The sequence below is a fragment of the Lepidothrix coronata genome, unplaced genomic scaffold (assembly GCF_001604755.1).
Source record: "Lepidothrix coronata isolate B3197 unplaced genomic scaffold, Lepidothrix_coronata-1.0 Scaffold214, whole genome shotgun sequence".
NCBI lineage: Eukaryota > Metazoa > Chordata > Aves > Passeriformes > Pipridae > Lepidothrix > Lepidothrix coronata.
This window is the reverse complement of record NW_016690394.1, coordinates 206,490-219,690: the sequence shown is the minus strand read 5'-3', so window position 1 is coordinate 219,690 and position 13,201 is coordinate 206,490. Positions and strand designations below refer to the sequence as shown.

Genomic DNA, 13,201 nt, shown 5'->3' with positions numbered 1-13,201 from the left:
AGGCAGCAACCCCCTTTTTTTTTTTTTGCCTTTTTCCTTTTTTTTTTTTTTTAAAACAACAATTGCTCTCACCCCTCATTTTTGGTAGTCACACAGACAGACACACACTGTATGTACACAATTTGGGCCCGAGGACCTACGGCACGCCAAGGAAGCACCGCTCAGGATGGTGCACACATTCAGCAGCTGTCAAAGGAGAAGTCGTTTTACTTTCTTTTAAACTTGCAATGTTTGTCTTTATTTTGTTCTTTATATTTTGAAAGTGAAAAGAAATAGTATTGAGTCAATTTCTTTTTTTCTTTTTTTTTTTTTTTTTAAATATTTGTTCTATGTATTTACAAGCCTTAAAGTTGCTCTAAAGTTTCTCAAAGTATCACTAGTACTTTTTTTTCCCCGGGGTAGCACTGTTTTCAATGAGTTATTTTTCGGAGCACTCTGGTCCGCAGCAGTTTTCTCAAATGCATTTCCTTCCGATCCAAGGTTATGTACGGTTTGATTACTATTTTCTTTTTAAATTTCTGAAGCAAGCTGAGAGGCAGGCAGAAAAATCTGATGACAATTCAAAAAAAAAAAAAAATTGATCTCGTCCTCATCTAGCTCACCCCAACCCCCTTGAAAGTTTTGTCTATTTATCATGCTTTGAAACAAAACTGAGGTGCGTATGAAGGGGAGGGAAATTTATTTCTCTGCTTTTGTTCTATTATACAATTTGTTTACAGAAACTGCAAATTTAAAAATTACACTGGCATTTGCAGTCCTTAAAATAATAAATTAAAAGTTTCCAACCTTTTTTTTTTTTTTTTTTTTTGCTAAACAGATTTGTTTCGCTGTGTGTTTTTTCCTAAGTACGAGTCCTCGTTTAAAAAGAAAAGAAAAAGATTAAAACAGAAAATATTTTCTATAAATAATACAGGTATTTTGGTTTGGTGCTCCCGCCCTCAGGTTTGAAGTTTACTTTTGTGGTTTTTGTTTTGTTGTTTTTTTTTTTCAAGTACCTTTTTGCCTCCATGATCATCACCTCGGTGTTTATCGGGTTTTTACCTCTCCCACTCGTGCGTGTGTGGGGCAAGGGGGGTCTGCGAGAGAGAGAGAATTGGCCTTGCTGCACTGTGATTGGCGAAGACGTGAAACTCTTTAAAAAAATACTTAAATTGTTTCTTTTTTTTTTTTTTTTTTTAATGTTTTAAATCTGTATTTTAAGTTTTAATTATCCTCCGACTCCTCTTCGGCCTCCCGCAGCCACGTGAAGAACGCCGTGACGGATTTGAGCGCCACTCCCTTGCCGTTCTGCTCCGCCGGGTCCTTGCTGCTCTCCCACTTGTAGAAGGCGTCCTCCGAAATGACCTCCTCGTCATACAGGCAATCGAAAAACATCCGCAACAAATCTGCAGGCGCGGGAGAACGGGAGAGAGCGGCCGTGAGCGCGGCAAAGGGGACGGGGGGGGGACGATCTCCCGGCCCGGGAGATGGGGAGACAGGGAAAAGGAAGGGCTGTTACTCAGGTATTGCCTCCTGGCTGCTCAGGGGAGGGGGAAACAGCCCTCAGCAGCAGCCACAGCAGCACATCTCCTCTGGACCACCCAGCCTGGCTCCTCTCCAACCCCGGATTTCTGTGGCTCAGCAGGAGGGAGAACACCCAACTAACGCCATAAAGGGCACTAAGGACGATCCTGCTGGGTGTTTTGGGGCACTCTGATTTTGTGCTGCACGTTCCCCGGGAATCCCCGTTTCTTTGGCACGTCCCTCGCCTCTTGTCCCACAGGAGTTTTCTGCAGCATCTCTGGGACAAGACTCATCAGTTGTCCAACTGATTTTATTCCCTCCAAGGCCACAGACATCTGTGGAGCAGCAATGCAATTACAATGTTCAGGTGCTGTGAACTCCTCAGGTTACTTTCTATTGCTCTTTTTTACCTCGCCATGGGTTTGTCCTTCCTTCTGCACAGCTGCTTACAGGAGCTACCAAGAGAAGAGCTGGCCTCCAGCTCTTGGGAACCTGCACTGCTTTAAAAGCTGGAATCTGCACAACCTGAACCCCCCCATGCTATTTTTTCCTATCTGCTACATAAGGTAAGGGAAAGCACATCCTCTTCCAGCCTCTGCTCCCACAGAAACCCCCTTTCCTTATGCTGCCAGAGCTCAAATCCTCAGCACAGAGGCAACACTTACTAGGAGGTTGATCAAGTTTTACTATTGATGCTTGTAGTGCATAAAGTGCTTGTAGTTCCTTCTCTGTGTCTGAGTCCAGGTACTTGAGTAAGATCGGCACTCTCTGCTTGATAACAGCAGTGTCCACACGGAAGCTGGAAGAGTCCGCTGAGGGAGGAGAGGAAAACAGGGTCAGCCTTGGAGGGACAGCAGGGACAGGTCTTCCCTGGCCTTTATTCATTCACAGAAATCACAAACACAGGTGGAGAGAAAAGGAGGATGAGAAACAAGAGGAAGTATTTCTGATCGATGGCTTTTTCTGGAAGTCTTGGTCCTTCCAGCCCCCCAAATTCCAGTATCTGCAGGGACCCCGGCCCTAAACACACACACAGGAATCACAGCCTTACTCTGCAGTGCCAATTGTTGTGTTTCCACAGGCAACTGGGTTTAGAAGTTTAGAAGGTTTTTAGAAAATTCTATTTTTTTTCTAAAAATACCAAGGCAGAAAAAGAATCATAAGCTGCACAGGACAAAGGAATCAGGAATATACACAAAATATGCATTAGAAATCCATCAGCAACATGGGTAAATTACTCAGCAGCTCGATAATCTTGTGGGTCCCTTCCAACTTGGAATACTCTGTGGTTCTGAAGAAGATCATGCAACACAATGAAGTGATATTTTGAAAACAAAAGAGTAAAAACTCAGTTAGGGGTAAGGCCAAAATTTAATCCAGAGGATGATGTTCCTGACACACATCAGGGAACTCTTAACCACCGGCAATGAAATCCCACGTCCCTGCTAACACTAGGTGGCACGAGCAGGTTCTGTTCTCAGGCGAGGAAGGAGCTGGGCTGTCCCTCCCCTCTCTCACACGGTGGAGTCCAGCCCATTCTCTCCCCAAACTCTGCCAGCTCAGAGCAGAACCAGGCGCTTTCCAAGCACCATTTTTTGCTTTGCCAGGTGCCAACAGTAAAGTTAAAGAAAACCAAGTGAACTGAGCAGATGTTTCTGCCTGCAGCACTTTACTCAAACCCCCCGAGGGTCTGAGGTTCCAACCTCCCTTTCCTGCATTTCCAGCCGACTGCAGTACATTTAACAATCCACATAAACCACCTTTCCAAACCTGAAACTTTGGACACCAAACTCTTACAAGACCGAGCTGCAGGTTGGCTCCTTCCTGCAGCCCACGCTGCCCTGGCAAGTGGCAGCTGCAGGGGGGGAACACCCAGTGTAAGTGCTGACACAGGAGTGGAAATGCTAATTACCTTAATAATGGCTCAGTCATTTCCACCTTCACTAGGAAAATCAATGAACAACCTGGAATTACCCAGAGTTGTCTGAAACACCTGCTCACACAAGGTCACCTGGACACACCAGGGCTTGGGCACACCTTAACTGGCAACATGCCCTGGGGAAGGGACACCCTGCTCTGAGCAGAATCCTTAGTGTGTGATAAAACACAGCCCTGGGGAGGGAAATGTGATATAAATCCGAAAAATACCAAGTAATTCTTTTTACACTGCAAGTAACTCACCTATAATAGCTGCTTTACAAACTGCTGTCATTAAAGCTCTAAGGAATGTAGGTGAACTCATCTGGCTTTCATCTAGATTAGCCTGAAATCAAGAGTAGATGGATTAGCCCGAAATCAAGAGCAAATGGGCCAGTTAAAAACACGCTGCTGCAGCAGAGCCACCGCTTCCAGACCCTGCTGCTGAACCTGGCAGCAAGTCCAAGCTCAGCAGCAGCTGCTGCAGCACAAACCCAGTTCATCCCTGCAAACACTCAGCTTTCCCACTCGCTCCTTGAAACTCCCTCAGGGACGTCAACAGGCCCCAGCGGTTCTCCTGGGATCAGTGCACCCTTTAACACCTCCCACAGGGAGCCAACTGGGCAGTGCTGGGCTCACAGCCCCTCACACACTTTCAGAGGGGTTTGGGCCTTTCCAACAAACTTCACAGCCTGTTCCTTGGGTGGAGGTTTGTTTGCTTTGTAGCAGAAACTGAGAGAACGGCTGTGGAACTTGTCCAAGGCTCCAGAGAGCCTGTGGGTGATCCCAGATTTTCAGTGCTGCTTTCGTTCCACTCCCAACTCCTCGAACAGCAGTGGAAAAATGACATTTCTAACACACTGCTCTGCCAGACAAAAACACTGAACTGCAGCTGACCAAGATGTAGGGTAAGCACAGACCTAAATGCATCAGGTTGGGTCTAATTACAAACACTAAATATCTGGCTTAAAGGATGCAGCCAGAGACAGAGGGCAAAGATCAGTGGGTTGACAGGCCCTTTTCCTCCCCTCTTTTTATATTTTTCTTTGTTTTCTCTTCCAGTGCCTGGCCTGATGCACTAGGAAAGGTACAGGTGCTCTCAGTGACTGCCCAGGATGTTTTTGGAGGGGGAAATTTGAAGAGGTCATGTTGGAAAAAAACAAGGAGAAGCTTTTCTCCCCTGTTTTGGGAAGAAAGAATGTAGCAGGGTATGGTCTAAAATGTACCAATGGCAGAAGCAGGGTACTCAGTGACAAAAAGCCTACAGTATTTAAAAGGCAGTCAGACAGTTAATATGGCTAAAATTCTTCCCTCCTAAAGCTGACTCATAAATAGCTGATTATATTTTAGATTTTCATTCTTTGGAAGTGTTCATTGCACAGACCAAATCATCTCAGTGTCCTATACCCCAAGGGGAGCCCACAGAAATGCTCCTTCAGACCAGAAAATAACTATAAAAGCAGTTAATGAATACTGTGCAGGGAGGGTGAAAATCGTCTTTGTACCTCTACCCAGTCAAAGATTTGTTCATCATTCGCCTTGTCCTCAACAATGAGTTTTTCCAGCTGCTTGTTCAGCTCTTCTGCAGAGAGTTCTTTCTCTGAAAGTGCTTCTGAGGAACTGGAACAGTCGGACTCTGTGAACTCCAACTTCTGCAACATGACAAGTGAGGATTGAGAATCAGAGAAATGTCCCTTCCTAAGGCAGAATTACACCAGACTGAGCAGCAAACTACACTTCATTCTGCTTCCTGGCATCTCTCAGCTGCTCAGTTATCGTTACAAGGACATAAACTTTCTCTGTGTCACTACCCCTAGTGAAGGGTGAACCTCAGGAGTCGGCAGGTTTAGTTAGGAAGCATTTTACAAACACGTGGGGGCTACATTATCCAGCAAAGACAACCAGGCACCTCAGTCAGCTCCAGCCCCTCACTGTTGGAGCACACACACAAAATCAAGTGCATGTGGAGCTGGAATGCAACGACCAGAGCTGGCACTGGCTCAAAGAACACCCCAGTTCCCTGCAAACTGGGACAGAGGAGCCACATTCCCCTCAGCAAGGCCCAGGGGCTCACCAGGCCATGGTGATCCATTCCCCTTCCTGCAGCACAGCACCTCCTAAGGCTAAAACAGGGCAGTGGATCACTCAGAGCTCCCAAGGGAGACAAGACCTCTGGCACGTTCCTGAGGAGCAGCACCAGTAAGAGCTGAGGTGCCTCCATCAGTCCTGGCTCCCCCAGGTTCACAATCTGAGGTGGGATGAGTGAATTAACTGCTACCATTTATTGTGGCCCTCCTGCAGATTTTCTGTCCTTGCTGCAAAACTCACTCCTGAGGGGTTTTTTTCCCAGCTGGAGAAGGATCTCCCAGAGGAAGCTGGGTGATGGGAGATGTGTGCCTGGAGCAGAGGGGACAGGCCCAACCTCCCTGTGCTCCAGAAGGAGGTGCTGAAATCATCTACCCCAGCCTGAGGACACTTCACCCCATGTCCCAGCTACACACAAAAATGAGATGGGAGAGGAAGAAACACAGGACCAAAACCAAGATCTGAACTCACTTGTTCCATGAGAAAGGTATGTACATCCTCCCCTTCGGGCAAGTAGTCCTTCCAACTGAGGCCAGACTCTCTCCATAAGGCTCCCACTTTCTTATGGCTCTGAAACACAAACAGTTTGTTCATTTTACACACCCGAGGGACGCCCAGAGCTCACATGGGCCGGAGTGGTGCAGCTGTGCCAGGAGAAATCCCGGAGCGTCCGGAGAGCCCGTGCAGGAGGAATCACATGTGCAATCCCCCCGGGAATGCACATCTTGACAGGTGGGCAAACGCCTCGTGACGGGGAGTAAACAAGGCAGAAGTGACACGGGGGGTTCACAACGACTCCCGAGGCTCCCCAGGAGCACCAGGAAGGGCAGGTTCCCACGGCCCTGACATGGAGCTGGCACTTGGATGGCTTGGATCCTCCTCCTGACTTACTCTGTGACTCACTCCCCCCACCTTGACATCAAGGCACCAGTAAATCAGCTCCTTTGAGAAAATTCCTGAATTTACACGGCTGTTTCCCAAGCCTCAATTTCAGGTACAAAATCCCAAATTCTCTCTTTGATTCCTAGAATTTATGCAACCTTTGAGAAATGCCCTGGAGCACAGACAGCTCAGCCTTGCACAGCCCCTGGTGTCACACTGACCCCACAGTCCCTGCCTCGGAGGGCACACACAGAATTCTGACAGGAATGAAAATGCTGAGAACAACCAGCTCTTTCCACCCAAGTGCTTTGCCAAAATTTGACCTTCCAGCACCTGCACACAGGAGATCACTGTGTAGCCTGAGCCACGCACCGATGGGCTCAGCCTGATTTTTAGTTTACAAAGCAGATTACAATTTTCAGTTCCCAGTGCAGGTTGTTAAGAGCCAACTGTGCATAGTTCCTGCTCTGATCCATCAGGATCTGGATTAGATGACTGATATTACACTGAAATCCCTGAGTCCAAGTCTTGGCCTGGATGAAGTCAGATGAGAAACTGTGGCAGAAACAGAAAGCCAAGGCTGTGCTTCCACCCCTGGAGCACAGCAGCTTTTCTTTCACAAAACAAGAAAAAAATAAGTGGAAGTTGACTTCCAAACAAGACTAAAATAGATAAATAGAAAGTCACTCTTTGCACTGTTAGACTGAAATGCTCCTGGAACATTCAACCTTACTTGAATGCATGCTTGAAAAAATAAAAAAAGGCAAGTGAGGGATTTTACAGGGTTGAAAATAGACACGCTCCAAAGTGCAGGATTTTGTTGGATTAAAAAAAAAAACCAAAAGACAAAAAAGGAGACAAGAGTTATAGGGAAACCACCAAACTGGTTGGACACACAACTGTGAGGTGTGTGTGAGCTCTTGGAGCCGCAGGGTGGGGAGGTGTCACTACCCCTAGTGAAGGGTGAACCTCAGGAGTCGGCAGGTTTAGTTTGGATAAGCACCCAGGAGTCTGAGGCCATCGGAAGCTTATCCGAGCCCTGAGAACCTCTCGGTCTGCAAGAACAGCTCTCTCGCCAGATTCCCAGCACTTGCTGCTCCTGGTCAGCCCAGAAATCCCTTGAGCATGTCCCTCTTGCAGCATTTCAGGCACTCTGAGCTTCTGGGAGAAGCCAGGTGCAAAGGTACCTGCAAAAGGGAAAAGTCGGGAGAAAACAAAACGTTAACTCGACTTTTTGGAACCTTGAAAGGCTCGGTTGGGATCTGGGGGTGCAGAGGCAGGTTTGCTAAGTTATCTGGACTGGCTGGCCCATCCCTAAACGTCTCCACGTGGGAACTGTGTAGGATTCATGCACGGACATGAACAGGCTGCATCCAGCTCCCAGCAGGGGCTCCTGGGCACTCACCATTTGTTTGCATAGAAGGTGCAAGATTTCAGCAAGCAAGACGCCGGCTCTTCCCACAGGAAGCAAGGGTTTGCTAAATTCTCTGCAATGAAAGAAAATCAAGTATTTATTCTTTGCAATTCGTATTTTGCATCCAAGGCAAAGGGTAGTGATCAAACTGAGGCAGGAAATCACCTCTACCTTCTGCCAGGGAGGAAAGATCTGATCAGAGCAGCTGGTAAAACACTCAGTGATGCAGTGACCTTGTCACAACAGGGCTAATTACAAAGCCTTTAATTTCGCATAAAAAAGAGGTATAAATTATATTTTATGCCAAATCCACTCATTTTTGTGGGATTCTGCATTTGGATAGTGAGACCTTTTTTAGGGAAAAGGCTGTTATTTTCTTAATATGCTGGTTACAGGGAAAGGGAACCATTCAACTGGCTTCTGCTTATCCCCAAATACATAAGGACATGTACAAAACACAGGAACTTTGGTCCTGGAAATTGTTTCCAATCTTACAGGCAGGTTTTTTGCCAGATTAAGACAGTTAGTAGTAAGAATCACAGAATGCCATGAATGGTTTGGGAGGGACCTTAAACCCATCTCATCCCACCCCCTGCCATGGACAGGGACACTTTCCACCAGCCCAGGTTGCTCCAAGCCACAGCTTCTCTGGGCACCCTGTGCCAGGGCCTCCCCACCCTCACAGGGAAGAATTCCTTCCCAATATCCCATTTATCCCTGCCCTCCTTCAGTTCCTCCCCTGAGCCACACAGACTCCTGTGTGATGCTTTGCTCTCTTCAAGTCTAATTCCCAGAACCTCTGTGCTCCCAAATGACTCCACTGTACAACACTTGGGTATTTTTAAGCTCAGCTGAAGCAAACAGGGTTGAAGTAGATTTATGGATAAAACCCTTCTCCAAGAGTGAAAGCACCACAGTCCCTTCCCAGCACAGCTCTCAGTCCAGTGTTGATCCTGACTGATGTTCAACAAGCTTTTCATCAGCTCCCATGGGAAGCTCAGCCTCTGGCACTGCTCATCCTTTACCTACTGCCATGAAAATACTACAGAATAACTGGAAAAGCATCACTTACTGTATAAGTTCTCTCATAGAGATTCCTCCTTCTTTTAACATGGGGGTCACCAACTCAGCCAGGTACAACCAGATATGGGGTATATCTATGGCCATGTCGTCTGCCATCTCCAAGGTCTCTGAAAAGCTTTGAAAGGAGAAGCAAAAATATCAAATGTTAAATAATATTTAACTGGAAACTTTTCCTGCAAAGCAAATCTGCACTTTAAGAACCTTTTGTTAAGAGAGAGAGGAGTGAGGAGAATCAAAAACTAATAAAACTATTGCCACTTTATGCTTTCCGTGCTTCCAAACTGCCAGGAGTGAATTTCTCCATGCAGTAACATGGAGAATATGTGGAAAAAGCATCCCCTTTTGTACAACCAGCAGATATAGCCAAGAAAGCAAGAAACAATAATTCTTACATCCCAGTACCACATCATTTGCTGACTCGTAACACCTCTAAAGCATTTTTGCCTATAAATATGAACCATCAGGTAAATGCAACTTTCTTAAAAATATCCGAACGTTTAGAGAAGGGGGTTAATCATAATGGAATTCCAAATGTGAGGGAAGCAGTGGAATGTCTGTGAGTACATCACACAGCACAGAGCAGTTCAGCTCAGCAGAGGGGATTTCCATCCACAGTAGGAATTACAGAACTGCTCCCCAATGACACAGTTTCCAGAATGGCTCAAAACTCTTCTTTCCCACAAAACCCTTGCAGGAGCCTGGTACAAGATCATCCTTTTTCTGCTCTCCTTCCAGTTGTTGTCATGGTTCTTTTCTCCTCGAAAACCTTGAAAATTCTGGGGTCTAGTTTAGTGACTGTAAATGAACATTTTCCCTTGTGTTTCAAACTCAGAAACCACCTCCTTTGCTTTGTTCTTTGCATCCTCTGCTGCTCCTTCAGCCCAGGTCTGTCCAAACCTTTCTGCCAGAAACTGTTGTGCATCTCCCCAGACGTGGTTGGGACCAGGTCTCATCCCACACCCCTCATTCCGTGGTAATTTCTCCTGCGTAAGTGAAGTGAGTTTTGGTGTTCTCCTCGTGCACTCATTGAGACCCACTTTCATCATCTTCAGGAGCCATTTCCTGTTGTTTTTGCCACATTCAGACCCCACATCCCACTGTTTCATCATGATCCTACTTATTTGCCATCCCAACCACTTATCCACACTCCAGGGAACACCGGAACAGCTTCAATCACAATCCATTATGGAAATTCATCCCTTCAATCAAGCCCTTCTGACCACCAGTGCTGTGTGGACACGAGTGTACTCCCTGTGGAGATACACTTCTCCTGCTGGTCCATATGGTTTTGAGCTCAGGCTGCCTGAACTTTTCCTGGGAGTCCAGTGAAATCCAGGGACAGCCACAGGCACAGGGAGATCCCTGTCGGAGCGATACCACGATGGTGCAGGATTCAAACAGAAGCAGCAACCGCCAGAGCCAACTCCTCAGAAACTCGGTGCCTGAAGTGTTATTTCTTCTGCTTGTTCACTGGCTGTGCTTGTGGTTATCCCTGTTTTACCCATCCTGCTCTATGAGCAGTGCCAGGGACCTCCCTGGGAACATGGATCCTTTTAGGATGGGACACCAGGCTGGGAACACAAAACCCAGAGAGCTGAAATGAGCCAGCAGCCAAAACTAGGTCTCCTGGGGCAGGTTTAACCCATCTGGTGCACATTCTCCTCCTCAGCCCCTTGAGGGCTCGTCCACTCCAAGGTGAGGTGTCCTGAGAAACAGCATCACGTGGGTAAAGCCTTTTTCCCAGTGGGAGAGCAGCTGTAGCTCTGTGGATGAACAGGACTTCAGGCTGAAGAGCCTCCAGGTATTAATGTCACATGAAGGTTTCTGAATTCTTCCTCTTTCAGTCATATCCAGTGATTTGCCAAAACAAACATGGACAAATGTGTGACAGAACAGAGATCTAAACACACACAATTAAACACCTCCAGATCTGCTTAGAAATAAATACTGATATAAATATGAATGCATTTACATTCACTAAAATCATCTGAAATACTTCAAATAGATTACAATAACTGTATTATAAATAGACCAAGGTGAAAATACTCCTTCAAAAGGAATGTGTGGAGAGGGCAGGACACCAAAGCAAGGTGGGCAATCCTTCCTCTCCAGCACAGCGTCCACTCGCAGGGAACACTGAGGAAGAGACCCCGTCCCACGGATGCAGAATACCAACCCCTTGAAGAAATCCTGCTTGCTCAGCTTTCCCGACTGCACCAACTGATGCAACAACTGGCCCATGTGATCCCTGGTGATCTGACTCCGCTCCAGCGTCGACTCCACTCCCACGCGCACGAACACCGGCAGCAGGTTCTGGGTGCTGAGCTCCTCCACGCACTGCATCGCTTCCTGCGGGACAACACGGGCACCCTGAGCTGGAACACCAGCTACGGGGCACAGCAGCACTTGCTGCTGGAACAGCGGGGAATTTGGGGGAAATGAGCTTTTAGTGAGGCTGCCAGGCCAAGTGCTGAACCAGGAACCTCATCACGAATCGCCACTGAGGTGGCAACTGAGTAATAACAACAACAGTAATATTAATAATGGAATAATAGAAGAATAATGGAATAATAGAAGAATAATGGAATTTATACCACCCAGGCAACAATTTTTAAAGCACACAATCGCATTCCAGGGCGCAGTTTGGCTGCTCAGTGAAAGGAGAGAATTGTCTTCTGGATGCCCTCAAAACGCCTCTCATTGCATTAAACATCAAGCCAAGTCAAAAAAAGGGCACCAGGTTAGATCTGTCCCTGATCTGACCTGGCACAAATGCCAGTGTTACAAACCCACATCACATCAGGAGGCAGAAAACAGCTGAGGAGTGTTTGGAGGCAAATCTCCCCTTTCTAAAGCTCCTCCTTTCTGGGCTGAGCACTTTGTATCCCAAGCAAAGAAAACACTTCAATAGAGACTCTCAGAGCAGCGCTCAGTGCCACACATCAAAAATCCCCACTGCCATCACCAGGACCTTCTGGGTCCAGCCCACAGAGCTCAGGGGCTTCCTGAGCACAGACCCCTGCTCTGTGACCAGGCTGTGCCTCGAGGGATCCACACCTGACACCCCACACGCGTTTCCACAGGTTCTGAATGGCTTCTTCACACAGGTCAGAAGCCTGGTGGTCCCAGCCAGTGCCCAATGGATCCCGGTGTCCCAGGACACACAGGGAATGCTGTTGGCTGACCCTGCTGTCACCACACACTGGTGCACAGCTCAGCTCAGCAGTTTGAATCCACAGGCAGGTCACACTCAGAAGACCAGACTCCTGTGAAAGGCAGGAGTGACACAATGTTCATGTCACCCACACCCCGGTGACTCCCTCAGGGGCAGCTGCAGGAACACGAGTTTAAACTGAGTTTAAGCTTCGCTGCACCTGAAGAGTACCAAGAATTCCCCACTATCCAGTAACCCCTGGTGCAGACAAACAGCCTGATCCCATGGATTTTAACCAGCCCTGCCCTGTCTAGTGCAATTCAGCTCCATTTCCACCCTGCCACAGAAATTCATCCCTGTATTTGTGAACAGAGAACCAAAGCAGCTCCTTCACCCCAAACATCCAGAGGGAACCTCTGGAGTCCATCCTAAGAAGGAAAAAGGAGTGGAGGCTCCTTGCCTTGGCAGCCCCCTGCCCCAGGCCAGCCCTCTGCAGCACACTGCCAATCAAAGCAGGGTTTTTCCTCTCCAAACCAGTATTTAATAATTTATCCTAATAACTAGATGTGAACTCAAAACACTCCATCACGAGAATATTCCTCTTTCCGATTATTAATTGGAAGCCTTATGAAATGGAAGCAGCAACTCTGCTTTTAGGGTGCCAAACCAGCAACTCCCAAGTGCTGCCATTTCAAACTTGGCAGGTTTTATAATTTCTTTCAGTGAAAGATCAAACGAAGCAGCTTCGCAGCCAATGTAACACTTCTTGCAAACTCCCTGGGCGAGCTAAAAAACCCTTTTACAAGGGAAACAAAATTTCAACCTTTTAACTAGGAAGTGATGACAGCTGCTCAGTAATTTCCAATGTTTATTAAAAATCCTCTGGAGTGGTTTGTTCAATATTTAGTATTGCTTTATCTGCCTCCAGATCAGAACAGCACATGCTTTGATAACTAAATGAAAACCTCTGTTTATTTTCCCACTAGTTTTTCTGCTTCCAAAATTGCTGTTATTATGGAGCTGCTCAGTGATTCATGACAGATCACATACACCTTGCTACTTAAAACACACAGCCTGGGCTATTTTTCCTATTACCAGCAGGGCAGAAAATGAGTTTGGGAGACAAGTGTCCTAAAAATGTTCACAGAGCTGCTGCTGCTGCC

At 47.0% G+C, this 13,201-nt stretch overlaps 1 protein-coding gene across 9 annotated transcripts in view; it reads right to left on the bottom strand.

Annotated features, from left to right (window-relative positions):
- Window positions 1-293: 293 nt before the first annotated feature.
- EIF4G3 (eukaryotic translation initiation factor 4 gamma 3) overlaps window positions 294-13,201 on the bottom strand; it is a 143,691-nt gene continuing 130,783 nt past the window's right edge. For all 9 annotated transcript variants that reach the window (XM_017833446.1, XM_017833441.1, XM_017833438.1 and 6 more), the window contains 8 exons: window positions 11,061-11,233; window positions 8,874-8,999; window positions 7,793-7,874; window positions 5,977-6,075; window positions 4,926-5,072; window positions 3,685-3,766; window positions 2,169-2,315; window positions 294-1,385 (listed from right to left, as the gene is read on the bottom strand). In XM_017833446.1, the coding sequence (XP_017688935.1) occupies window positions 1,204-1,385; window positions 2,169-2,315; window positions 3,685-3,766; window positions 4,926-5,072; window positions 5,977-6,075; window positions 7,793-7,874; window positions 8,874-8,999; window positions 11,061-11,233 (1,038 nt within the window). In that variant the 3' untranslated portion in view covers window positions 294-1,203. The remainder of the gene's footprint in view (window positions 1,386-2,168; window positions 2,316-3,684; window positions 3,767-4,925; window positions 5,073-5,976; window positions 6,076-7,792; window positions 7,875-8,873; window positions 9,000-11,060; window positions 11,234-13,201) is intronic.